The sequence below is a fragment of the Bidens hawaiensis genome, unplaced genomic scaffold (genome assembly GCF_021521415.1).
Source record: "Bidens hawaiensis isolate Kalapana, Puna unplaced genomic scaffold, B.hawaiensis_p1.1 tig00050908_1, whole genome shotgun sequence".
In the NCBI taxonomy this organism is placed as follows: domain Eukaryota; kingdom Viridiplantae; phylum Streptophyta; class Magnoliopsida; order Asterales; family Asteraceae; genus Bidens; species Bidens hawaiensis.
Genome location: NW_027499138.1, coordinates 27,061 through 54,215, shown reverse-complemented (window position 1 = coordinate 54,215; position 27,155 = coordinate 27,061). Strand labels below are relative to the sequence as shown.

The following is a 27,155-nucleotide window of genomic DNA, read 5'->3' as shown; positions in this document are numbered from 1 at the left end:
CAGTAATGTCGATCAGGAAATTGTGTGGAAATGTACTTATTACAAAAGATAACAAAATAAAATGTATGGTTCATATAAAAAAGAATGGAAAATTACTAGAAAGTCCCTTAATTTTTATGTTAACGTACTGGTGGGATTTTACCCGTGCGTTGCGTTGGAAGCATGCTGAGAAAGCTTAGTAAGTCTTGGTTTGTTTCTTTGTTGCGCCTGTGCGGTACCAACCTTCGCTATAACAACCGACATACGTGAATTGCGATAGCAAAAACATACAAACCACAATGTCTTTTAGGAAAAGAAAAGGTAATAATAAAATAAAACAAACTTTTGGCTTAAATAGACAATTTTAGCCTAACTACCGAGACTATACATATAACTATGATATAAAATATTGGGAATTTTAATAGCTGAATCCTGTTTAAACCCATAGATTCTCAGTCAACCCCTTGAACTTCATAAGATGTTGGAAATCTTAATAGGAGCTTATTAGTGAATGTTATTTGTTTTCATAGACTAAAACTTTGTTATGAATATTAATCTGCTGTCTTAGAAGCCTACTATGGTATGTGATTTTTTCTTGGTGATGATTATAATAATATTCTTGAAGAGTAATGTAAACATTATTACATGAAACAGTGTCTTGCTGACTTTGTGGCCATTTATATCCTTCCTACATTTTTACATTTGTAGATCTTTACAATGGTCGAAACGCTCTAGTCTTTACGTTATTATTTCTAGCCTTTTCGTTGCCTTATACAGGTGTTATGAAACGCTCGATTCAAATGTAGCGAGCCCCATTGGTGATTGGCCCAACCGGTGCAGACCCGAGTGGAAACCCTGCAGGCCCAAAATCAAACCACAAGTCCAAATGGGTGACCCGTTTATCCATTACACAAACCGACTTCAAGGTTAAATGAAGATCTCTCAAGATTAAGTTATTATTTGAATTCTTTATTTTTGATAAACTGAATTTCTCAATAGTTTCTAAAAGATTTGTTTCTAGTTTCCCAATTAAGTTTGTTTTGTTTTATAAGCACATTTGAGTTTGGACTAATAATTAGAAAATTGTCTATCTTCTTGGGAGATTGACCGGTTAATCTTTGGGATTTCTGGGAAACCGTAATTTCCAGTTTGATTTCGTTGAAGCCTTGGGAAGGTCTGGCGGCATTATTAGTATTTGGGATCCCAATATTTTGGACATGCCGAATGGTTAAAAATAGAAACTGTTTGCTTATTTCTGGATCTCTGAAAGGGCGGCACAACTTGGATTTCAATATTTTCAACGTGTATGCCCAGCAATGTGCTAGGGCTAAGAGGCGTCTATGGGAAGATATTCAGACGTTAAAGAACTCTCTTCCGGGTTTTGGGTTATATTCGGGGATTTTAATGCACCGAGGACAGGCGAAATTCGGGTTTTAATCCTTTAGAAGCTAATTACTTTAATAACTTCATATTTTTCTTCAGGTCTCCTGGAATACACTATTAAAGGTAGACGTTTAGATTCCGCAAAGGTAATAGCTCAAGGGTGAAATTGAGCAAAATCGATCGTTTTCTAATATGTCACCACTCACCAGTTCATTGTCTCACTGCTCTTCCACGGTATTTATTCGACCACTCCCCTATTGTATTGGTTATGGATCCATTGGATTTTGTACCTATTCCTTTTCGGGAGTTTAATTCTTAGCTGGATAGACCCAATCTTGATTTAACCATCAAGAAGTCTCTCAACTCATGGAAGGCACCAAAGTTTTATGGACCAAGAAAGTTTGGTTTAGCAATAATATTCCTCGGCACGGGTTTGTTCTATGGATGGCTATGAAAGTAAACTTTTAACCCAAGGCCAATCGATTAGATCGATGTTGCAGTAACAGCAATATAAGCTGTATTTTTGCAACAAAAAACCTGAGTAACAGCCATCGACACCTATTTTTACAGCAAAAACGAACATAAAGTACAATTTAAATAAATGGCTCTTAAATTTGATGGGAAAATTGGTCATTTGCAGAAATTTGAAAGTCATAGAGCCGGGGTTATAAATGCCATTTGTTAATGAGTCCGGACAAAACAAATTCTGGTCAAAGTTGACTTTTTGTAAATTTTGGATGTCATGCATTTGTATTATGTAAATGCATTCGAGAATACAGCCAGCACCGAGGAAACTGGTCAGCAACCTTTGGGTTGGATGATGCATGCGGCTGCAGCTGAGAACATGGCTTGATTGATCCTGTCAAGTTTAACCGGTCAGCAGCCTTTGGGTTCATGTGGACCAAAGAGATCTACCTCTGATTCAAACCTTCAGCATTCAGAGTTGTGATAGCACACATGTATGATTTTATAACATTAATGCAGTTTAGATATTTCGCCACATACATAAATGGGCTAAAGTTTGACTGACGCACTAGTTCTGGTATCTTACAAGATCTTTGAAACCTTGGTATATGCAACAAGTTTGACATTTATGGCTTTTGTTATCTAAGTTGGGAGTTAGATTTGTATTTTCATACTATTCATACATTTGAGTTAATGGCCTGTAATCAAGCTTGTTTTTTATTGATTGCAAGCTGCAACATCCATGTGTACACTGGGGGTAACTGCATTATGTGTGTTGCTTACATCAATCATTATGATTTCACTCTATTATTTATGGATTAGAACACTGGAATGCTAAGTGAGGTGAGATTTCAAATCTTTTCAGTGATACAGGAGTGCTAAGCCAATTAGAAGTGGAGAGTTAGTAACAACTCGATAATGGTACGTTTATAATATCAACTTAATTGTTTTATCAATTTTGTATAACATTATTACATTAATGCAAATCTCATTCCTAAATGAACGAGAAAGACTTGATTAACCTCCTCAAACTACAAGAAATCCCTGAACATGCTTAAAGCAAACAAGAACTTCGTTGCAACACAGAAACAGACTAAAGGGTTGGAATTGAAACCCATCGGTCCAAAAGACAAATGACAGGATTAGTTCTTGCGTAACAAGAAATAAATCAGACTTAGAACAAGATGAAAACCCTCAACAACCCTTACAATTAAATACTAGGGGTACTCGTATGCCTATAATTCTTCAACAAACATAAAGGTTATTAGTATTTCAGTATTCTAACTTCTCTCAGTTGTAACATTGAAGAACCAACAAAAAAAACAGTATATAGAGAATACGAGTGTATGTGTAAAGCTTCAAGGAGAAACAAAGATGACTCTTTGTTTCCACTTTGGAACACTTGAACATACTATATACGAACTCCACAATGGCTTTAGTCCTCAAGCTTTTGATCATCTTCACTGCAGCGCTTCTAAATTTCTTCGTTTCCTGGGCACCGCTTCCGCTTTCCCTTTTTTATTGTTATGCCCCAAATACAAAAATAAAATTCAACAAAATAAGTCTTAAACAAAGAAAGTTATAAGCCTAAATTGATATTTCAACAGATAAGTACCTTGGGTGCAGCACCAAATCGTACTTTTGTTGGGAGAAAGCTCTAAATTTGCTTATTTCTCCTCTAACTGATACGAAAAGAGAAAAGGTAATATGTTAATTAGCATTCATGAAAATCCATTTTGGATGAAGTTGTAATAGCATATTGCTATGCGAAGAAATGATTGTTTAAACGATTTATCAAAATGAGACAAGTGTATATATCTCCTTTAGGCTAACCCAAGTGTAATATTATATAATAGTGTATCAATATATTTAGAGTGAACTGCGATTTTCGTCATTGTGGTTTGTTTAAATTTGCTATTTCAGTCCAAAAGTATAAAATTTGCTATTTTCATAACTAGTGTTTCATTTTCATTGCAATTTTCGTCCTTTTCGTTAACATATTTTGAACTGAAATAACATATTTAAACAAACCAGGGGACAAAAATCGCAATGAAAACGAAACCTTATTCAGGAAATTTGCAACGTAAATGAAACCTTAAGGACCAAAATAAAAAATATTAACTTTTGGACTGAAATAGCGAATTTGAACAAACCACATGAATGAAAACCGCAGTTCTATATTTATTATAAACATACAGACAGAACGTAGGGGGCCACTGTGCTGTAGGATGTATTCTCCCGTGGTTGTTTGAAAAGCAGAGAGATCTCCACCAATGATGTGATTCCATGACTTGTAATAACCCAACACATCTTCATTCATTCTTCCATTATCATAAACAATGCCTACCCCATACTCGCCAATAATAGCAAGCGGATACCAGTTGTGCTGTTCTGATAAGGAAATAGTAAGTTGGTCACCATCTTCCATCTCATTCTTCCCAAACATCCAGTGGCTTAGATATATTAGACGGTCTTCAGCTACCCTGATATCGAAAGGATGACGGAGGTATGACCAGCTATTGTTCTTTGTTAAATTCCGAATTACTATCTTTGGTAACACGTAAATGTTATTTGAGTATGATGATAAGTTGTCTAGTATACAACAGAAATTCAACCCTCTAAGTTTGTTAGGAGATGATGGGATGGTAAATGATAGTGATGATCCCTTGCTTCTGCAACTAATCCAGTTTGACATCTCTTTCCCCTTATAAATTGTGCTGAATATTCCCAATTCATAATACATCTGTCAAGTAAAATCTGAATTCATTAGTTCAAAACACATATAACATTCAATTCACATATGGATAGATAGTTAATCAGAAGAAACCTGGATTCCGCATCTCTTTTTTCCTAATCTGTCTATAAACGTCAAGTGTTGATATTTTATCATCTCAAAATTAGCCCATCCCAAACTACATAACACCTCATCCTTAACACGTGCTAATTCTTGGATTTCAATAACGCCTTCAACTACCAAAGCGGCATGCTCTGGTGCATTCAAATCCAGATTGAGTGGGGACATCTCTGGATTAAATTTCATTTCCTGCAGCCTATCCAGCTTTCCACATTGCAACTGTCTTAGTGAACTTGGAGGATGCTCGACTGTCTCTAGCAACTTACATTTTTCCATACTAAGTTTCTCAAGCCTAGGAAGGGTTCTCACACAACTGGGCATTGAAACAATTGGATTACCATCTAACCTTAATTCCTTTAAATTGGATAGGCTACTGAAGTCCATGGGAAAGGATTTGTTTGACAAGTTATTATTTCTAAGCGACAAGTGTACTAATGATATCGGTAAACAATTCACGAAGGACCTAAGATCTATTGGTATAACCTCAACACTGGCAGAGGAAGAGATTTGTGAGTTTATGGCAATGTTGTTCACCTCAATCACTTGTAGCGAATCCATATCCCTTGTCTCAATGGGGAAAACAGATAGATCACAACCATTTGATAAAATTGTTCTGACCTTCTTTAACATACTAATAGTTTTAGGGAGCTTTTTAAGCTTCTTGCAGTTACTCAGATCAATGAAGACTAGTTCAACACAATGTTTTATGGATTCACAAACCTGAATTAAACTTGTGCAGTTTGAAATTATCAGCCTCTCAAGTACCGGGAGTTCATAAAAGCCACCAATACTGTGAAGTTGGTCACAGAAACTCAGAACAAGAATCTTCAGTGATCCAAGCAATCGCGTTTCATTTGAGCTTGATCCACTCAACCCCTGAAGTAGAGATGAGTTTTTGTACATAGTGAGTGAATTTCATTTACTTAATAAAGAATATCAATAAAAAGTGAAGTAATTGATCAAAATCTATTAGTTACCTTTAGTCTGCTCAGAAGTCGTTGTGAGCTACTGTAAGACATGTCAAATGACTGGATATTGCTATGTGACATGTCAAGAATAACCAGATTCTCCATCGGTAGTTCTGAAGGTACAGACTTTAAATGAAAACCATTCATACACAACCATCTAAGTTCTTTCGAAATATCCTTAAAAGACCCATTCATTTCCACATAATTGAGTTGTAGAAGTTTTAAATTATCCATCTTGCTCAATGCATCTGTTTTCAGCTGTAATGACCCACTTAACTGTTCTTTCTCAAGCATTCTCATGTCAAGAGTAAGCCCAAGAACATTTTCTGTGCCCCGAGAACAAGGGAAAAAAATCGTTTACACATATATAAACAAAGAAATTACTTGGAACATGCAAAACTACAAAAACATATACATGGCTCTTGCTTTTTTTTGTTTCAGCACTTTGAGTGACTCCTCGTGACAGCATAATCTACTACGCTCCCATGGCTTGTCAGGAGCTTCCTGGCGCACTAAATCTCTACCCATCTCTTGAACCAATTGATGCATCATCAACTCGTTGTACCGCCCGATACTAAGAAGGCATCTGTCAATGAGTTTTGTGATCCCAAATCTTGTGTTTATATCAAATGCATTCAGTATTGTTTCAGTCACATCTCTGTCCATTCCCACAAAAAAACACGCAATGTGCTTAAACAAGTCCTTATTATTTTGGAATGGCAAAGAGTCAAAGCTCCTCTTCAATGCCATGTTAATATGAGAATGAGGTTCTTTCTTTAGAACTTTTATACACTCTTCCCAATATGCCACGTCTCTATTATGCAGCGAACTTCCCAAAAGCTTAAGAGCCAACGGATGTCCTTGACAATACTTCACGAGCTTTTCTGAAACCCTTGTATAACCTTCTTTTGGCTTTTGGCTCTTGAATGCATGAATGCATAAAAGCTCTAGCGATTCAACCTCGTGTAAGCCATTAATTAAGACCTTAATATGCTTAGGTTGGACTTCTGGGTTAAATAATGCGCAACTTTCTGTTAAAGATGCATCCTTGGTCGTAATTATGATTTTGCTTCCTGGATGTAAACATTTGTTTCCAAGTAGAGCATCCAACTGGTCGGGACTACCAATATCGTCAAGCACTACAAACACCCTTTTACGGGCTAATGCATTCTCAAACTTAGAGGTGTATACAGAGACATCATTAACTTGTAATGAATTTATTTTTGAAATGTCTCTGTAAAGCTGCTTTTGTAAATCAAGCAATCCACTAAAGCTTTCGTTACGCTTTGCATTGATGCCTTCAATAAAGCTGCTTTTGTGGAATTTACAAGATTGTATCTCAAAAACATATTTCGCTAAAGATGTTTTCCCAATCCCACCCATTCCTACAACTGTAAGAATATCAGCAGCATGACAGGAACCATCTGTCAACCATGACTTAATGAGATTGATGTAATAGTTCCTCCCGATTGGAGTATTACTTAAGCGCACGCCTAGTCTGTGGTGGATGTCGGTAACACAACTTCTTCAATAAGCTCTCTCTCTTTCCTAAAAATTGATTTCAATGGGAAATATGATTGTGATACTAGACAATCAAATCTAAAGAGATATGACAATTCAAACATCCAAACCAATATCCAAACATCTAAAAGAAAAAACAAATGATTACCTGCTCTTTGCATCTTTCCCTTTTAAATCAGCAACTTCTTTGAGTGCTCTCTTCCATAACTCGATCTTTTGAGTCCACTGATTCCTTTCCGTTGCATTTGTTTCTGTCTCCATCCTCTGTTTATGTGCCTCCATTGCTTCCCCGAAGCAGTTAAGTTGCTTTCTGACATCGGTTGGCTCGACATGATAGAAGATGGGGATAACAATTTGGTTAAAGCTCCTCCGTTGCTCGAGGATTAATACCAATTCATCTAGGCACCATGTTGATGAAGCGTAATTCTTGGACAAAACGATAATAGAAGCTCTAGATGACTTGATGGCACTTTCCAATTCTGGTCTCAGCTGCAGTCCAGTTTCAATTTCTTCATCATCAAAAAGGTTGCGAGATTAGCATTCCGGAGTGCATCATAGAGGTGGCTGATGAAACTAAGACGTGTGTCAACCCCTCGAAAACTTAAAAACACGTCGTATTGATAGTTATCGTTTGTGGATGAAGAAGATGAAGTTTCGGTACTGAGAAGAACCATTAGGAATTATTGGAAGGTATGATTGATCACAGAGAAAAGGATAAGATTCATACGAACATAAATGAATATGTTTATCAAGGAAAATGGAAGACAGGTCAACTGTAGTTTCATGGAACCTACCCATCTTTTACTTGCAGGTTTCCATGAACAACAGATGAAAAACTTCCAAAACTCATGATTGTCGCTTTTCAATTAATAAAATTAATGGACATATTACAAATGTATGATGATTTCGTTAAAAGTAATAAACTAATAATTAACCAAAGATGGAAAAAAAAGTAAAATTTTATAATTTCTAATCATGCATGCCTAATCGCTTGCAAAATAAAGTAAAATTTGAACCCAAGTGAAAACATATATACAATCTCAAAATCAGAACTGTGTAGTTTACTTTAGCTTCATTTATTGAGTTAAAACCACTACAAACCTTTTTTAAAGAAAAGCAATAACCATTCAACTAAAGTATCAAAGATTTCAAATTCTATTTCCTAGTCTTGGCATTTGAATTTTTCTTGTCAAATTAAAAATAAGGGGTTATTTGAGATTTCTTATTTTTGCTTCTTATAACTTATAACTTATGGGTTATAACTTATAAGATATTTGAAAAGTTGGGTATTGTGAGTGTATAAGGTATAAGTTACAACATTGTAACTTATATCTTATGTCTTATATAAGGTAAAGGAGGTAAAATAAGGAATCCCAAACACCCCTTAAATACTCTTACTTCAATGCAGATAATAATTTCTCATTTAAAAATCACTATCAACTATTCAATCTTTAAATTATTTTTTGTCTCAATGGACCACCGTCAAAAAACACTTAACGTCGTTAAGTTTTTTCCGAGTTTCAAACCGATGTTTTAAGGCTTTTGATCGGAAGAAGGATGCGAGTCGACTGATATAAAACTTATCTTGAAATGATGATCTAATGACGAAATAATGTTTCAATTCAGGTGTTTTGAATTTCCAATTAACAAAAATCAAGTCATTGAATCACCGTTTTGAGATAAGTTTTACATAAGTCATGAATGAGAGTTTTGAACACCGGTGAATCCTAATTAACGCCTTTCACTTTTGAATAGATGTGACTATAACATGAAGTAGAGATAAGTGAGAAAGACGGTTAGGGGTGGGACGACCACTCTCCTTTAAGATATAAATAAAATTAGTGGTTTATCCGGCGCGCTGCATTGAGACATGTTAGGTTGGTAAAACCCGGGCAATGATACACCCAAACGTTGTCGGTCCTGGACGTTAATGCGGTAAGTCGACGCAAATTTGGTCGGTTTCGGTTAAGTGTGTTATGATACCAGAACTAAAAACTAATAATAAACATATAAACTTTGAGGTGGATCAATTGAGTGGCGTCAGTCGGTAAAACTCGGGCGTTGGATCCGGAATATCGGAGCATTATTGATCCCGGAAGTTGAGGCGGTGAGTCTACGCAAATTCGGCCGATTTCCGTCACATTGGTTACTATACTGAAACTAAAACAAAAACAAAATTGGCATTAAGTAGGTTTTCATTACGTTCAATGTACCAGAATTAAAACAAAATGTCGTAAATCTACGCAAATTTGGTCGGTTTGTGTCGCGTTTGTTATGATACCGGAACTAAAACAAAAATGGCATTCAGACAGTTTCATTATGATACCAGAAGTAAAAAAAGAAGAAGCAAAATGTTGTGAAACCCCAACGTTGAAACTCGGGTGTTGGTAAAACCCAAACGTTATAATGGTGAGTCGATGCGAATACGGACTTTATCGTTTATTCTCGTTACAGTATAGAAACCGTCAGCAAAACTTAAGCGTTAAAACATTAAAAATAAATTCGTTAAATTAAGAATTAACATATAAAAAAAATAAATACTCGATGTTTCTTTAATCGCTAAACCATGGCGGTTGTAAAACCAAGCGTTGTCAATTCCGGGCTTTGAAGCCGTAACTCGACACGAGTTTGGTCGGTTTCGGTTACTTTCGTTACGGTACTGGAGCTAAAAAATGGAAACAAAATATTGAAAAATGAGGTTGACCTGTTGGTAATCAGCGAACAAATCACACAATACACAATTGAATAAGAACAAGATGATATACACAAACTGATTCTTGAATTAAAATACTGAAAATATGCGATTGAACATACTGAATACATGAATGTTAATTTGTCTGACATCATTCCTTATTTATAAACCAAATACTTACATATTAACCCTACTAAATACAATAATTACAATAAGACTCCTATACTTAATATAAAGTTTAGTTTAAATATCAATACTCCCCCTTAAACTAAAATTAGTTTAAGTGAGGTCTTCGTTTCTTCAAGATCTGGTTGCAATCACAGTAGCGTTGGTTCGTCATCTTCATCCCGTATCAAGTTTGTCTCCTCCCTTCTTTTCCAATTTGGACATTCATGCCTGAAATGCCCACGTTCATTACACTTGAAACATTTTATGTGATCCTTGTCCTGTTGGGCTTGATTTCCTAGTTTATTCTTCCAAGTCTTCTCATACTTGACTCGACAGCATTCTTTGTTTCCTTGTTTTGAACTTTCATGACCGCAATGTTCCCACTTTTGTTCCTTTACTTTCTCTTTTCCTTCTTCTTTAGTGAACAAAAGTCTGTCATGCATGTCTACCTCCTTGTTTTTCTTCTTGGTGCGTTCCTCGAAAGCCTTTAACCTTCCAACGGCTTCTTGGAATGGCATTACACCAAGATCCACAAACTGCTCGATCGCAGGAACAATCTGTATGAATTTTTCTGGCACAGAATTGAGTAGCTTTCGGACCAGTTTCTTGTCATTCATGGTATGCCCAAGATTGCTCGCTTGTAATGCAACCTCACTTATTTTCCCGGCATACACATCAAGCGACTCGTCAACACCCATTTTTAGAGACTCAAAATCTGACTCGAGTGTTTCCAAAGCGCGCTTCTTTAACTCTGTCAACTCCAACATGTCGAACCTTTAATGCGTCCCAAATTTCTTTGGCCGAAGTAAAATTAGCAATTTGCAATACCATGTTTTCTAGAATCGCTTGGAATAGTAATGCAATTGATTATCTTTTTTCTCATTAACTTCGCTGCCCTCTTTTGGTTCGATGGCTTCCCAAATTCCATGGACGTTAAAGATCGATCTGATCTTTATAGCCCAAATGGTGTAATTTGTGGAGTTTAACACAGGGCATTGAAAACTCATTGATGTCCCTCCTTCCTTTGAAGTCACAACTTCTTTATCCTTGGACTCGACCATTTTACGAGTTTTCTTTTTCCCAATCTTGATAAATTGACAATTACAAATTTAGAAAAATTTGTTGTCAACTTTAATCTAAACAGTATTCGGTTATAAACAAACCAACTGTTAATCCCAGAAATAGTGAACGGGTTTTTTTAAACCAACTATTTCAACAACAATGGTACTCGGGTTTTCTGATCACAATGTAAATCAAAACCAGACCGTTTTCTACCAAGAATAGTACACGGGTTTACCAATGCAAGGCAAAACCAACTGTTTGTTTCAACCAACAATATTACTCGGGTTTATCCGTTGCCTAAGAAGACTATTCTAAACACTAAAAACAACTGTTTTTTTAACCGAGATGAATAGTACACGGGTTTAACAAGGCAAGCCAAAACCAACTGTTTGTCTCAACCAACAACAGTACTCGGGTTTATCCGTTGCCTAAGAAGACTATTCTAAACACTAAAAACAACCGTTTTTTTTTACTGTTGGTAATCAGCGAACAAATCACACGATACACAATTGAATAAGAACAAGATGATATGCACAAACTGATTCTTGAATTAAAATACTGAAGATATGCGATTAAATATACTGAATACGTGAATGTTAATTTGTCTGACATCATTCCCTATTTATAGACCAAATAATTACATATTAACCCTACTAAATACAATAATTACAATAAGACCCCTATACTTAGTATAAAGTTTAGTTTAAATATTAATATCAGGTGACGTTGGTTGGTATAATTCGAGTGTTTGTAAAACTTAAGCATTGCCGATCCTGGTCATTATGATTGTATCTACACGAATTTATTCAGTTTCTATTATATTAGTCACAGTATCATAACTAATACGGTAACGCCAAATAACCTCGTAATTTAACGGCACCAAAGTTTGTAGTTGTTATCTATATTAATTTACAGTTAAAAAGCTATGCGGAAACGAGGATTGGCGCGTGGGTGTACAACCACACAAAAAAAAGAAAAAGATAAAGTGGATGGTGAAAAGGACGCGTGTCAAATAAAACAAAATAAAAATAACCCGCAGGTGACGGTAGCAAAAGAAACAGACAGTAGCAGCATCATCAGTACTTTACTTGTGCTATTCAGTGTCACAAAAATAAATATATAAATAAAACCCTCAAAACATTATTATTATAATAATAATATTACATAAATTAGATACATACACATCTGTATATCTATCTGTCCTGTCCTGTCCTGTCCTGTCCTGATTCATCATCTATATCACCCCCCCTTTCTTTCCGTCCCCTCTTTCAGACTTTGATGAATCACTTATTCAATTATTAGGGTTTTATAAGGTACGCATCAACAAATTAACCCCCTTTCTTTGATTGATTCAAGTTTATTTATCATGGGTCACTTTTATTTCATATGGGTTTTCTTTACTGATTCAAATCCCCCAATTTTTTTAGGTTTATCAGTACTTGATTTGATCAGTTTTTATTATTTTAATTAGATTGCTTAAATATTTTGATCTTGTGTATAAGAGTTTCATTATTTGGTTGTATTTGTATACATATATCTATAGTTGTTATATGTTAAAGATTGTGTCTTTGTAATATATTTGTGGTGTTTTTTTTTTTTTTGTTGCTTGTTGTTAAGCTCAGATACTACTAGAAATGGCGGCCGAACTTGTGAATGCAGCAACAAGCGATAAGCTAACGGAAATGGATTGGACAAAAAGCATTGAAATTTGTGAACTAGTCGCGCGTGATCATAGGTAACGGTCGAAACTTATCCTCCTGTGTGTGGTTGTGTTGGTTAATAAATCTAAAATCATGTGTTTGCAGGCAGTTGTCTTTGATGTTATTTTTGATATGATCCAAATAGGATGACTATATGGGAATACTTTTGATGTTTTTGTTATTATATGCGCAGAGTAATTGCTTATTATGTATAAAGGGATGTCAATGTAGACGTATTTGCATCATTAGAAATGTTATGGAAATTTAGTTTGATTCCATGATACTTGAAAATTTTCCATTTTGAGGAGTTAATTAGTATAGTGTCCTGTTATGTGTATGTTATAAATACGGAATGGCTTTTTTACCATATAAAAAGGGACCGATTTTGTAAATTTATTTGTGCCATCAGTTTAGGGTTTCAGGGTTTGAGATCATTCATATCTCATAATGCGTGAAATTTATTTCGATTCTATTAATACCCTTTATTATGATGTCCCGCATAATTGTCTTCTTTTTTCCTTTTTGATGATATTCAATGATTGGTATGTTAATTCTACATATAACATTCGAAACCTACACTGTTGCGGTAATCTCTTGAATATACAGTCATTGCTCTTTTAGCTCACAATTAACTCGCTGTATTTCGGTATACATATTGGTCTACTTTGTTTCTTAATGTGTAATATGTTATTAAAAATATTCATATAAACCTTTTTTGTAAACCTTTTGTAATTGAAACACTGACTGCAACAAAAGAGAAAAACAAAGCAAGGGAGCATGACAAAATAAACACAAATCTGAGTTCACTTCTATTTTTTGTCATAACTTGAATAATAAATACTTCTATATCCATTGTGATTTGACAAATATTTTATTTTCATGCCTGTTGGTATTAATGTTGTGAGCAAGACTTATAATATGTTACGCATCGGTTATTAGGAGATAAGTATATTAATATTTTATTAGATAAGTTTAATATTGTTTATTAATTATTAGATAAGTTTATTTTAGATAAAAGAGTAGGGTATAGATTTATTTAGGATAGGGCTTCTGGTTTGTCATTTTGATTATTGATTAGTGATTCTGATATCTTTGGAGAGTTGGTTACCTCTCGAAAGTAAAACATGAGAGAGCCAATCCACCTCTTTGAAAGTCGATTAATCTATTTTGGTATTATCATGATACTAATACTATATAGAATCCTCCGTGTCCTAATATTAATACACAAAGTTATGCTCCACCTTCATCTTCCAATAAAGTCTATATATCAGTAAAAGTTTATGTTTTAAGCCCGAATAGTCAAAATTTTGTGGTTTAAACTATAAAGGAAAACTTTAAAATGACATACATCCTTATTATGCCCGCTAATTCGTATTGGATTTTTCAAAAACAACATACTGTCCAGTTATAGATATGCCTAACATTGCTTACACATACAATTTACTTGCCATATCGATGTGTTTAACTTTACAGGCAAGCTAAAGACGTCATTAAAGCCATCAAAAAGCGACTGGGAAGTAAGAGCAAAGACACTCAACTATATGCTGTTATGGTGAGTTATTAAATCTGTGTATAATTTCATGAACATGTTGCCTTTTATATCTTGAGTTTTCCGACTAATGTTTCGGCTTTTATTGATTTTTTTTCAGTTGCTAGAAATGTTGATGAATAATATTGGAGAACCAATTCACACACAAGTGATTGACAACGGGATCCTCCCTGTACTTGTTAAAATAGTAAAGAAAAAGGTATATTTATTCCTTCTAACTGTGATGTAGTGTTATATTTGGAATTTCAGATCTACGCATTTAAGTTCTTTTTTCTATTCTTTCATCAGTCTGATCTGCCTGTACGAGAGAAAATATTTCTTCTTCTAGATGCAACACAGACATCTGTTGGCGGAGCTTCCGGAAGGTTCCCTCAGTATTACAATGCATATTATGATTTGGTGGTAGGTTTATATACATTTGAGCTGCCACATATTTGACTATCATATGGTAAAATGTAATCATCTTCTCTTGATATTATTGTGTTGCCAGAGTTCTGGAGTAACTTTCTCTCAGAACCCGAGACCTGAAGTTCTTCCAAAAAACCGTTCAACTTCAGATAGCAGTAAAAGCAACTCGAGCAACGGTGAACCTGCAACCGCTGTGCATGACCGGAGTGCACCACAGGAGGCCCCACCACCGGTTCCTGAATCTAGGTACGTGTCCCAGTAATTATGTATAAAACAGTAACAGAATAAAATAAATGAGGCTTATCAATTATTACTATTATTGTAATATACTAATATTTCTGTCTGCTTGATTAATTACATATTTGTTACCGTCTATCTTTAAACAGTATTGTTCAAAAAGCTGGATCTGCACTTGAAGTCTTAAGAGATGTTCTTGATGCCATTGATGCCAGATATCCAGAGGTACTCGAGTCGGGTTGTTTTTTACATTTTAATATTAATATATTGATACTAATGTTATTTTTATTTGTATTATTTTGCACAGCAAGCCAAAGATGAGTTCACCCTTGATCTAGTTGAACAGTGTTCATTTCATAAGCAACGGGTGATGCATCTTGCAGTTACATCTCGGTAAGTTGTTTTTGTGTGGATATACATATACTAAGAAGAAATATTAAAATGCTAACATTGATGTTTTATAAAGTGCAAAGACACACGAAGTCATACCTTTTGATTATTTTGTTTGGTTGTTTTAGGGATGAGAAAACAATATCTTAAGCAATAGAGTTAAATGATCAGCTACAGAAGGCGCTTACAAGACATGATGACCTTGTTTCTGGTAGACCGATGTCTACACTAGCACATGTTGATCATGAACAGGCAGAAGAAGAAGAAGATCCCGAACAACTCTTCAGAAGGTACGGATAATACTGTTATTTATACTAATATAAATAAAGTTTGTTTCATAGCGGGTTGGGTTGGGTTGACCTGCCACTTACCCATGAAAACTTTTATATTATCATTTTTATGCAACCAAAAAGATTAATATCAAATATACCCAGTGTTTACTCATTTCATTAAGTGCAGTTTATAATATAACCATTATACCCTTCTCGTTTTCCTTACCCTCCAAACTCTTATATCCTAATACATGATTTAATAGAAGGGTATAAATATCATAAATCTAAAAATGGGTATATTTGATATTATGATTTTTTTTCTTGTGTGGATATATGAAAGTATCCCAATTTTACAAGTTCGTAATAAAATATAACCCAAATTGACATTTTTCAAGTAATGTAAATCACGATACGAGATTATTATCATAAACCCTAACTGATATAGATAATTACAACAAACCCTGACTAACATATGTGATCCGATAATGTAGTGGTGGCAATTGAACCGTTTATGATAAATGGGTTGTTTTTAACAATATTAGTCAAAATGGGTATTGGGTAGACCTGAAAATTTTGCCTAGAATGGAAAGGGTTTAATGGGAGTCTATTTTATACATGTAAATCGGCTTTTGAAAATAAATTAGATATTTATTGTAATATTGTAGCTCTTTACAATGAAAGTTGTCACATTAATTACTTCCAAAATTCGATAAAGAAATACGGTAAATTAATTTCCGTGCAACCCAACCCGACCTTATCTTTTTCAAACCACGCTAAAATTGGCCCATTTTTGTCCAAACCAGTTACCAGTCTTGACCCATTAGTCACCTCTAGTTTAATATTCTCTCTTTGAATATCTTCTTGTTATACATCTAAAGTTCATATTTTTTTTAACTAAACAACTGCAACCTTGACAGAATGAGAAAAGGAAAAGCTTGTGTAAGACCCGAGTCTGAGAATCACCAACCAGACCGTCCTTTAGGATTGCTTGGGTCCTCAGTCCCACCAGACAGGCTTAACCGACCATTTATCAGGCCCATCAGTCTGGAGCCAAAACAAGAACCAACCACAGCCCTACCATCTGCAGCTGTATCACTCCCACCCCCACCTGCAAAACATGTTGAAAGGGAGAGATTCTTCCAAGAAAACAAGAATGACGGTTCTGCCCTTGGCGGTCACATGAGGGGTCTCTCTTTACACAGCCGAAACGCCAGCAGTTCTCGCAGTGGCAGTTTTTACTTTAGTGATTGATGCAACAAGAAGTCAAAGTTTATGATGTGGTTTTGATGTTTGGGGTTATGACCATGGTGAAAGTATGTATATGTTGAATATGAATTGTTTTTCTTTTATACAAATTGTGATATGTGAATGAGGACAAGGGGATAGGGGGTGTTTTATTGAGTCAGATAGCTGATGTTAGAAGTGGTTAGTGTTTGTCTGATTATGGGATTTTATTTATATGGTGGATTCTTTTATTATTGTGTGTTTTTGTTTGGTCAATGGGAATTATTTTATTATTTGTTGAGGTTAGGCATGGGGAGATTGTTATTTCTAATCCAAAATATTTATTTTGAATATCTGTTTTTTAATTGATTAATTTTATATTAGAATGAGAGGTCTTCACAAGTATGTGTGGTGGTGAGTTATTTGTATATGTATATATTTTACATCATAACCACATCCAAATAACAAGCCCAAATAGTGTCTTTTAACTACCCAAAACATCATTATTTTACATCATAACCACATCCAAAGATCTATTAATACCAACATAGCCTGGACTCTTTAGTACATTTATGTATGTGGAACATCAAAATTACATTAATGTTACAAAATCATGTATTTATATCATCACAACTCTGGATGCTGAAGGTTTGAATCAGAGGTAGAACTCTTCAACCTATACGAACCCAATGGCTGCTCACTGGCTAACCTTGACAGGATCAACCGAGCTATGTTCTCAGCTGCAACAGCACTAGTTTCCATGGTGCTGGCTGCATTCTCAAACGCGTTTACATAATACAAATGCATGTCATCCAATATAAACGGAGCAAACTCCTCAGGAGCATGATAATGAGGGTATGCACCCCAGTTGATTCTCATTGTCTCGTTCCTTATACTGCCAATAATGTATCAAGTAAATCGCAGTATTAACATATATCAATGATTCAAGTCCATGGTCATATGTACAATAAATAAATTAATTAATTAATTAAAAATGTGATCTAGGGTTACCTAAATATTTGATCCAACAATGCATCGGTCAAACTTTGACGGGAGAATAACTTGTAAGTAAAGTCATTCGCGCTGTGTTCTTTTAGCACAGAAATGCATGTAAATGGAAGATTGTCGCTCTCTATGGTCCCAACCAATTCTGGAATGTCTGATACTGAATTTAATCCAAAGTATGCCTATGCAAAAGAATAAACATTATTATGTATGCAAGTTTGTAAATTGATTATAATAAATCTGAAAAATAATAAAGAACTCACTGGATTTAAGCAGCCTCTAACAAAGGTAGCATGTGTATGTTGTAATTTTCTTTCTGGGATATAAACTTGAGGGGTGAACTGAGTGGTCAGTTCATCTAAAGGGGTGGCAACAACCGTGATTTGGCACGTGTAGCTGTTTCCATTGGTGGAGTTGAGCTCGTAAAAGCCACCAACATTTGTGACTGATGATATTTCTTCTTGAAGATGCAGAGTAACATCCGATTGGTTGATTAATCCAGCAGCCATCTGCCAGTTTCCTCCTTCAACTGACCATAAATCTCCTCCTGATCCAGCCAAAGAAACAGCACCGGCAAGTCCACTGATTTTTACACTTTGACAGTAGTTGATTCTTGTTATAACCTGCAAAATGCTTATATTTCTACTTCAAGATGATTATAATCATCACCAAAACAATATCACATAGCATCGTAAGTTTCTCAGACTAGATCAAACCACACAACATATATTCATAAAAAAAGTTGGTTTTATGAAAACATATAACTTACAGTAATAAGCTCTTGTATGAGCAGAGGAGAGAATTTAAGACCTAATAATTCTTCTTCCAATGTCTGTGTTGTCAAGTTGTACAAGTCTGCCCATTTGAGCATATCCTCCACATTGCTAAAAACTGGTCTAGACTCCTTGCTTTCATAATACCTTAAGAAATTATCAACTGTAACCTGTCATATAACCATGGAAACTGAAACTGATAAGCTAACATTTGATATAGGTCTTCTCGTTTACGTCTGTTTATGTTCATTCATGTTTGTTTGCATATGTTTGTTCATGAGAAGTTTTTTATAATTAATTAATTTTAAAGACTATTCTTATCTTATCATATAGGTTTAAGCAAAAATTATTAACTATAAAACCAAAATTTATACGAGGATAACATATGCATATGAATGTTAAAGAACGTTAAAAAACAACACAAACGTGGTAACAGGACTGAACCGTTAACACACGCCATTCTCGGTTAGCCATATCAAATAAAGATTGTTTGTGCTAATTTGTGTTCGTGAACCGTTTACGAACAAGCTCATTTCCTTAATGAACAAACACGAACAAGAAATTTCGTTCGTTAGGTGTTCATGAACCGTCCGCTTGTCCGATAAAAACTTAATGCACAAACATGAACAATGCCTTGTCTGGTTCGGTTTGTTCACAACCTTACTGAACATCATTAGATTAAAATATAATTTCAAACTATCAACTGTAACCTATATCATATAGCCATGGAAACTGAAACTGATAAGCCACCTATCACTAAATATGTTAATCCATCAATATCACAACTGCATACAAGCTGAACTTCACTAGGGTAATATAATTTCAAATTACCAACTGCAGTTATTTTAATCCAACCCGTTCCGACCCGAACAAAAAAAACCCTTTTCTAATTGACCCATTTCGACCCAAACCCGTGACCCGAACCAACCCGACCCGATCCGTTTTGACCCGGATAAGTTCCAACCCGAACCCAACAAAAAAAACATTTTTTAATAGACCCGTTTTGACCCAAGACCCGCACCAACCCAACCCGACCCGTTTGCCACAACTAAAAAACTACCTCAACAAAATTGTTCATCTTGAGAAGCGAAACCCCATATCGAAACAGCATCCGAATCGAATTCATAAGCGACACAAAGTACTGCACCACCTGACTCTTGGAACCCGAATCAATCGTCTTGAACAAAAAATTTTCACCATCCCAAATCCCAAGCGAAATCGAGCTTTCAGAAGCTGAAGGCCCGTTGACTTTGAGATTCAACATATGGGTAAAGTTCAAAGCATGGTAATTTTTCGGGTGGAGAATAGAAGCACCGGCTTCGAAAGTATCTCCGGCGATGGTGACGGTGGCCATACGGCCGCCGACGACGGAGTGACGTTCGAAGATTCGGATACGGGAGACAGTGGTGGTTGGAGAGTATTGGCGGAGGAAGTGGGCGACGGAGGAGCCGCCGATGCCGGATCCGATGATGCAGACATCAGTCATAGGTTGTTGTTGCTGGTCGGAGAGGGTTGTGAAGGTGAGAAGAGAGAGTATTAATATTAATATTATTATGAGAGTGGATGTGAACATGTTGGTAATCATCACCGGCGGTGATTCAAGATCCGGCGAGTGTACGGGTTTTGATTACTGGAATAGTCGGAATTGGAATACGTGTTTTTTTTTTTTATCTTTTTTAATATATTGTGGTCGTAAAATATTTATATTATGTTATAATATTAGCCCTAACTATAACAAGATTATTAGGGTAATGTGAGAATTCGAAGATAATAAAGAGATCATCACTATCTGTAGCAATATGCATAAGAGAAGATGGAATTTGTTATTCAGTAACTTTTGTTGATGGTCTTCATTATTGTTACATGCGTTAATATTTATAGTACAAACTTTACTATTTCAAACTACTATTGAGGTGACTATTTGGGGAACAAACGTATATGATTGCTTTGAATAAATGGTCATCCAAAAACATGGATAAAATCGTACGTTGAAAAAGTGGTCATCCAAAAAGTGAAAGCGTCGGTGCTTTATAACACTCCCCCTTGGATGACACTTTTTCAAAACTTCGGGGTCTTGAAGTACCGCCTCATTAAAAACCTTGCTAAAGAAAAACCCAATGGGAAAAAGCTTTAGCTAAGGGAAAAAGAGTGCAGTATATAGCTCCCCCTCAAATTGCAGGTCGTTACATTGTTCGTACATGGCGCATGCCAATATCATGAACATGTTTCCTGAATGTTGCTGTGGGAAGTGCTTTTGTGAAAAGATCAGCTGAGTTGTTGCTGGACTGGACATATCTCATTTCAACCTGATTGTCTTTAATAAGGTCTCGAGTATACTCAAAGTATCTTGGTGGTATGTGCTTTGTTCTGTCACTTTTGATATATCCTTCCTTCATTTGAGAGACACAAGCTGCATTATCTTCATAGATAGGAGTTGGAATTCGATCTTTCTCTAGTCCACAAGAAATCAATATGTGTCGTGACATAGATCTTAACCATACACATTCTCTTGAAGCTTCATGCAATGCAATGACTTCAGCATGATTTGAAGATGTTGCAGTGAGTGTTTATTTCTGAGAACGTCATGAAATCGCAGTTCCTCCATTCTTAAATACATATCCAGTTTGAGATTTTGCTTTATGGCGATCAGATAAATAACCTGCATCTGCATAACCAACTAACCATTCTTTTGAATCGTTAGGATAAAATAAACCTAAATCAACAGTTCTTTTTAAATACCGAAAAATATGTTTAATGCCATTCCAATGTCTTTTAGTAGGGGATGAACTGAATCTTGCCAATAAATTAACTGCAAAAGAAATGTCAGGTCTTGTACAGTCAGTAAGATACATAAGTGCTCCAATTGCACTGAGGTATGGTACTTCGGGACCAAGAATCTCTTCATTATCTTCGCAAGGACGAAATGGATCATTGTCAACATTAAGTGATCTAACAACCATCGGTGTGCTTAAAGGATTTGCTTTGTCCATATTGAAACGTTTTAAGAGTTTCTCAGTATAAGTTGTGTGACATCTGACCCGATCCGACCCGACCCAGGTACCCGTTTCTCCGATCCGATCTCTTTCTTTTATGATTTAATATTTATTTATACTTATACTTTATTTTTTTATAATAATAATATTTTCCTTCCAGCCTCTTCCTCTCTTTTCCTTCCCGCCGTCCCGTCCCTCTTCTTCTCTCTTTCCGCCTTCTTTTCCCTCTTGTTGCCGTCCCGCCTCTTTCTCTCTCTTGTCGTCGTTCCGCCCTTACGCCTTGAACCCCTTTTTCTCTTAACTCTTTGCTTGTCCTTTGTTTCTTCCCGCCTAAGGTTGTCTGCGCAGCTCCACGCGCCAGACTCCTTGCAAGGAAGCCTGCGCGAAGACCAGTTGTTCCTGCGATACGCGAGGCGAACTGTTCTCGCAGCGCGCTAAGAATTGTAGTTCTTCCCGCAGCGCGCTAAGAATTGTAGTTCTTCTCGCAGCGCGCTAAGAACGGTAGTTCTTCCCGCGACGCGCTAAGAATTGTAGTTCTTCTCGCGACGCGCTAAGAACGGAAGTTCTTCCCGCGGCGCGCTATGAATGGTAATTCTTCCCGCGGCGCGCTAAGGATAATAGTTCTTCCCGCGGCGCGCTAAGGTTTGCTCTGTCAGCCTTCGCCCTCGCGCGTGCGCTCAAGCCTTCTCGCGCTAAACCCTTTGAGTTTTCTTCTGTTTAATCTAGCCATTTGCTTTTGTGTTGTCTTATCTTCTGTACTGTTGACCTAACCTGCCTTATGTCCGAAAAGTTACTTTCGGCGCAGCATGCGCACCAACCCCATTGGTTGGCAGAAAAAGTGACTGACATTATCTTTGGAGATCTGCTTTTCCATGCTTGACCAGTACCTTTATCTGACCCGCCCATGTTTTTACTGTTACCTGTCAGCTTTTCCTTGCCCCCTGCAGCTGCCATATCTTTTGATATCTTTTGCTTTTTGAATCTTTTGCTTTTTGAGATCTTTTCCCCTTTTCTAGGGATTGTGTTCCCTAGGGTTTCCCTATAAATAATAATCTTATTTTCTTTCTAACACATCACACACAAACACTTAATTTAACCTCCTCCTTGCTCTCTCTGCCGCCTCCCTCTCTGCCTCCGTCTTCCTCCCTGTTCTGTCCTGCTTTTCCGGTAATATATATTATATATAATAATTTACTTATTAATTATGCTAACTTATAATCAAGACATTAAAACAAATCATTAAAACAATAATCTTTAATTATAGGTTAACCTTGCTTGTTTGGTTCTTGCTTTACCTATCTTCACATCGTTTATCAAGTGAGTAATCTCGTACCTAATCCCTTTTTATTTTCAATGTTTTGGGATGTTCATGTTTTCATACAAACTTAGAGTCTTAAACTTATTTATGAACTTTAGTCGCGCAGTATCCCATGTGTTGAGGACGTTTACTTGGCTGTTTATTTGTGTGTGTGCATCATTAACCGCTTTGTTCGGCCTATTCCGAAGTTTTCATGGATCCATTAGATGAACACGGGAGACCTATCGTTTACGGTTTTCTTTGTTTACACTTGCACAGATGTTTTCTTGTTTTTGTGCTCAAATGGGAGCACGGATTGAACTATGAACTATGAGCTATGATCTATTTAGGCTTGATCACAATCTGATTGCACCCTTGTTAAACACCAGACATACACGTGTTGCGTGCAGATTTATTGTTATCTATGTATTGTATTAAACTTGATTTCTCACCAACACGCAAGTGTTTGACGTTTTATTTTAACACATGTTCAGGTTTGCTGTAGCTACATTTGGAGCTTGTGGACACGTAGGACGTTTTTACTTTTGGACCTAGATTAAAATGTATCAAGACAAGTTATTGTTGTTCGAATATTTTGCCTTATAATATAATGAATTATGTTGCTTTATGTTATCTTGTGTTTACTTTGCGCGTGCGCGAATGAATGTATTTATTAAATATTGACACCCAAATAGTGTCACGAGTAATGAAACAATATGTGGCGCCCCGATGTATAATCCGCCTTTGGTCGGGGTGTTACAGATTGGTATCAGAGCTCGTTGACTTTAGGATAGGTGGTTAGACGTAACGGCCTAGAATACCTAAGAGTCCCTTCTCGCGCATGAGAGAAATCTCATGTTTGCGCGCTTATTGTTAATTACTCGTTATTTATGAATATGCTCGCGCTTGCGCAGTATATGATTTTATGATTTATTTCGCGATATTTCGATTTTTGTTGAATTTCGATTTTTTTTATTATTGATTTTACTTACATGTTCGTTTGTTGGATTTGAAAATTCGAAAAGTCATGGTGATACATGAATAGTTGATTTTCAATTTCCATTTACGATTATGTTCTGAGGTTGGAGACTTGAAAAGTCATGGTGATACATGAATTGTCAACCTCCAATACTCATTTTCTTGTATATTTTATATTGAAGATTGAAAAGTCATGGTGATACATGAATCGTCAATCTCCAATACTCGTTTACTAGTCATTTTAAATTGAGAATTCGGAAAGTCATGGTGATACATGAATTGTCGATTCTCGATTCGAATTTGTTATCTGTATTAAGTTTGCATTCAAATTCATGTTTTACTTTAACTGTTGATGGTATCTAACCCCGCGAAACCAAGCTTTATAAGATTATACTTTGCGCTAAAACCAAGATATTAACTAAAAATTAAAACTTTTATAGAATGCCTCCGCTATCTCGCCGTCATCAGAGGAGAGAAGCCTCGCACAGACGATCGCAGCAACGTTCCCAGGAAATGGCCGCCGCAATAGCCCAAGCCTTAAACCAAAACAATGCTAATACCTCCAGTTATAACATTAAGTCCTTTAATGCGGGTAACCCTCCAAAGTTCACAGGTCTTGAAGGAGCCACCGTGATGCTCCAATGGCTCGAGAAGATTGAAAACACTTTCCTCCACACCCAATGCCCCTCAGACAGACGAACCCTATATGCTTCCAGTGTCCTGGAATCCAGAGCGCTTACATGGTGGAATGGAGTAGCTCATGCGCGTGGCGCAGAGGCTGCTACCAGCATGCTCTGGGAGGAATTTAAGGATCTCTTGACGCGGGAATTCTGCCCTCCCAACGAAGTTAAGCGCCTGGAGGAGGAATTTTGGAATCTTAAGCAATACAGCGGTGAAGCGCGCGGGTACGCGACGCGCTTCCATGAACTAAGCCTGCTTGTCCCTCACCTTGTTACCCCTTCCCGCCGAGCCATAGAGAAATTCCTTGGGGGCCTCCCCATGGAAATTCAAGATTCTGTATGGGCTAGAAACCCAGCAACCCTCTCTGACGCCATCGAGTTGGCCGCTGTGCTCAGCGACAACCATGTCAGGGCAGGAACCCTGTTCCTGCGGGGAGCTGAGAAGACCAAACCCACCAAGACTGCCCCTGAACCAACAGAAACCAAACCAGAACCCTCAAACCGTAACAACCTCAAGCGCAGGCGCAAAGCCTATGCGCTTACCAACCCGCCCATTGTCCAGCAACCCACCTACCAACCCCCAGTTTACGCGCCTAACCCACTATCAGCCTACCCAACTCCCCCTATAGTCCACAACTATGCCTTAACCAATCCCGCACTCCCTGCCCCGCCAACTAAGAAACCTTACACAGGAAACCAACCCTTTTGCCCAACCTGTAGACTTCACCACCCAACTCAAACCCTGTGTCGACAATGTAACCGATGTGGCCGCGTTGGTCACTCAGCCGAATACTGTAGAGTCCCTCCCGCCAATCCTATTGCGCCAATACCACCAGTCTACCCGCAGAACCCACAACCAACCTACCAAAACCCACGACCCAGATCGTGCTTTAACTGCGGTGATCCCAGTCATTTCCGGAACGCGTGCCCGAGACTACAAGTTCAGATTACGCAAGCGAATCCGGTGAACCAGATTTCGAACCAAGTGACGCGCGGACGAGCTTTTAATATAACCGCGCACCAAGCGCAAGCGAATAATGACGTAGTTAATGGTACATTTTTGCTTAACGGATTTTATGCTTCTGTACTTTTTGATACTGGCGCCGATCGAAGTTTTATTTCTCGCGCGTTTGAGCAGAAGCTTGCGCGACCGCGCAGCGATTTAAAAGAAAATTTTTCAGTTGAATTGGCTAATGGTGAAACTGTTTTAATTAACTCAGTGATTAAAGATTGCACGCTTAACCTTAACGAAAATGATTTTCTGATCGACCTCATCCCCATGCCTCTTGGAAGTTTTGATGTTATTATTGGTATGGACTGGCTCTCGAATAATCGCGCCGAAGTTATTTGCGCCAAGAAGTTGATTCGCATTCCTCGAGAAAATGGTGATCTTCATATCTACGGCGAAAAACCCTCCAGTGGTCTTAAGCTTATGTCTTGCGCCGAAGCCCAAAGACTCATGCGGAAGAAGTGTATTGCATTTTTAGCCCATGTGGTTAAACCTGCTGAAGAAAAGAAGCTTCGCGATATCCCTGTTGTGCGTGATTTCCCTGAAGTTTTTCCTGATGATCTTCCTGGTATCCCTCCCGCTCGTGAAGTCGAGTTCCGTATTGATCTTGTCCCTGGTGCTTCCCCCGTAGCTAAATCTCCTTACCGTCTTGCGCCCGCTGAGATGCAAGAATTGGCAAGTCAACTTCAAGAGTTGACCGCTAAAGGATTCATTCGCCCTAGCTCTTCGCCCTGGGGTGCTCCGGTGTTGTTCGTTAAAAAGAAAGATGGTTCGTTCGCATGTGTATCGATTACCGCGAGTTGAACAAACTCACCATTAAGAACCGGTATCCCTTACCGCGTATTGACGACCTCTTTGATCAACTCCAAGGTGCCTCTTGTTTCTCCAAGATCGATCTCCGCTCTGGCTATCACCAGTTGCGCTTCCGCGATGAAGATGTTCCGAAGACTGTTTTTCGAACTCGTTATGGCCATTTTGAATTCTTGGTCATGTCCTTCGGTTTAACCAACGCACCCGCCGTTTTCATGGATCTAATGAATCGGGTGTGTAGGCCTTTCTTGGATAAATTCGTGATTGTGTTTATCGATGACGTTCTGATTTATTCTAAGACCAAGGCCGAGCATGAGCAACATCTTCGGTTGGTGTTGCAAAAGCTTCGAACCGAGCAGCTTTATGCTAAGCTCTCCAAGTGTGAATTTTGGTCGGATGAAGTACAGTTCCTTGGCCATGTTGTTAACAAGATGGGTATCCATGTCGACCCATCCAAAATTGAAGCAATCGAGAACTGGATTACGCCATCCACTCCTACCGAGATCCGTTCCTTTCTGGGCTTAGCTGGTTATTACCGGCGCTTCATTTCGAACTTCTCAAAGATCGCTTTGCCTTTAACAGCTCTAACGCACAAAGGTAAACCGTATATTTGGGGCTCGAAGCAAGAAGAAGCCTTTCTGACGCTCAAGCGTTTGTTGTGTGAAGCTCCTGTTCTTGCGCTACCTGAGGGTAATGAAGATTTTGTCGTGTATTGCGATGCATCCAACCAAGGTCTCG

General features: G+C 37.2%; 3 protein-coding genes, 1 long non-coding RNA gene and 1 pseudogene across 5 annotated transcripts; 2 read left to right on the top strand and 3 right to left on the bottom strand.

Moving 5' to 3' along the window:
• Nucleotides 1–709: 709 nt before the first annotated feature.
• On the top strand, nt 710–2,953 carry LOC143598840 (uncharacterized). The gene is made up of 3 exons (XR_013147193.1): nt 710–742; nt 933–1,153; nt 1,837–2,953. It is a non-coding gene; the product is annotated as an uncharacterized LOC143598840 (long non-coding RNA).
• A 31-nt stretch (nt 2,954–2,984) lies between these two features.
• On the bottom strand, nt 2,985–7,844 carry LOC143598834 (disease resistance protein RML1B-like; annotated as a pseudogene). The gene is made up of 7 exons (XR_013147192.1): nt 7,319–7,844; nt 6,077–7,197; nt 5,659–5,983; nt 4,655–5,557; nt 4,024–4,570; nt 3,443–3,509; nt 2,985–3,340 (listed from the first exon to the last, which is right to left on the bottom strand). The product of XR_013147192.1 is annotated as a disease resistance protein RML1B-like (transcript).
• A 2,335-nt stretch (nt 7,845–10,179) lies between these two features.
• LOC143598833 (uncharacterized) lies at nt 10,180–10,797 on the bottom strand. Its single transcript, XM_077076947.1, has one exon. It carries the CDS (start codon nt 10,795–10,797, stop codon nt 10,180–10,182), a length of 618 nt encoding a protein of 205 aa, XP_076933062.1.
• Nucleotides 10,798–12,412: 1,615 nt separating this feature from the next.
• On the top strand, nt 12,413–17,178 carry LOC143598838 (TOM1-like protein 5). Its single transcript, XM_077076951.1, has 9 exons — nt 12,413–12,827; nt 14,266–14,344; nt 14,442–14,540; nt 14,630–14,743; nt 14,832–14,995; nt 15,136–15,211; nt 15,294–15,379; nt 15,505–15,666; nt 16,566–17,178. Exons 1-8 carry the CDS (start codon nt 12,727–12,729, stop codon nt 15,524–15,526), a joined length of 741 nt encoding a protein of 246 aa, XP_076933066.1. The 5' UTR covers nt 12,413–12,726; the 3' UTR covers nt 15,527–15,666; nt 16,566–17,178.
• Nucleotides 17,179–17,343: 165 nt separating this feature from the next.
• On the bottom strand, nt 17,344–20,223 carry LOC143598837 (farnesylcysteine lyase-like). Its single transcript, XM_077076950.1, has 5 exons — nt 19,711–20,223; nt 18,647–18,820; nt 18,141–18,500; nt 17,884–18,059; nt 17,344–17,767 (listed from the first exon to the last, which is right to left on the bottom strand). Exons 1-5 carry the CDS (start codon nt 20,221–20,223, stop codon nt 17,500–17,502), a joined length of 1,491 nt encoding a protein of 496 aa, XP_076933065.1. The 3' UTR covers nt 17,344–17,499.
• Nucleotides 20,224–27,155: the final 6,932 nt, after the last annotated feature.

Coding starts and splice junctions, on each gene's coding strand:
- LOC143598837 (XM_077076950.1), bottom strand. CDS start 20,223: ATGTTCACATCCACTCTCATAATAATATTAATATTAATACTCTCTCTT. Junction 18,060..18,140: donor TTAGAGGCTGCTTAAATCCA/GTGAGTTCTTTA, acceptor TCTTTTGCATAG/GCATACTTTGGATTAAATTC. Junction 17,768..17,883: donor TTGTTGGATCAAATATTTAG/GTAACCCTAGAT, acceptor CATTATTGGCAG/TATAAGGAACGAGACAATGA.
- LOC143598838 (XM_077076951.1), top strand. CDS start 12,727: ATGGCGGCCGAACTTGTGAATGCAGCAACAAGCGATAAGCTAACGGAA. Junction 14,541..14,629: donor TTAAAATAGTAAAGAAAAAG/GTATATTTATTC, acceptor TTCTTTCATCAG/TCTGATCTGCCTGTACGAGA. Junction 14,996..15,135: donor CCACCGGTTCCTGAATCTAG/GTACGTGTCCCA, acceptor ATCTTTAAACAG/TATTGTTCAAAAAGCTGGAT.
- LOC143598833 (XM_077076947.1), bottom strand. CDS start 10,797: ATGTTGGAGTTGACAGAGTTAAAGAAGCGCGCTTTGGAAACACTCGAG.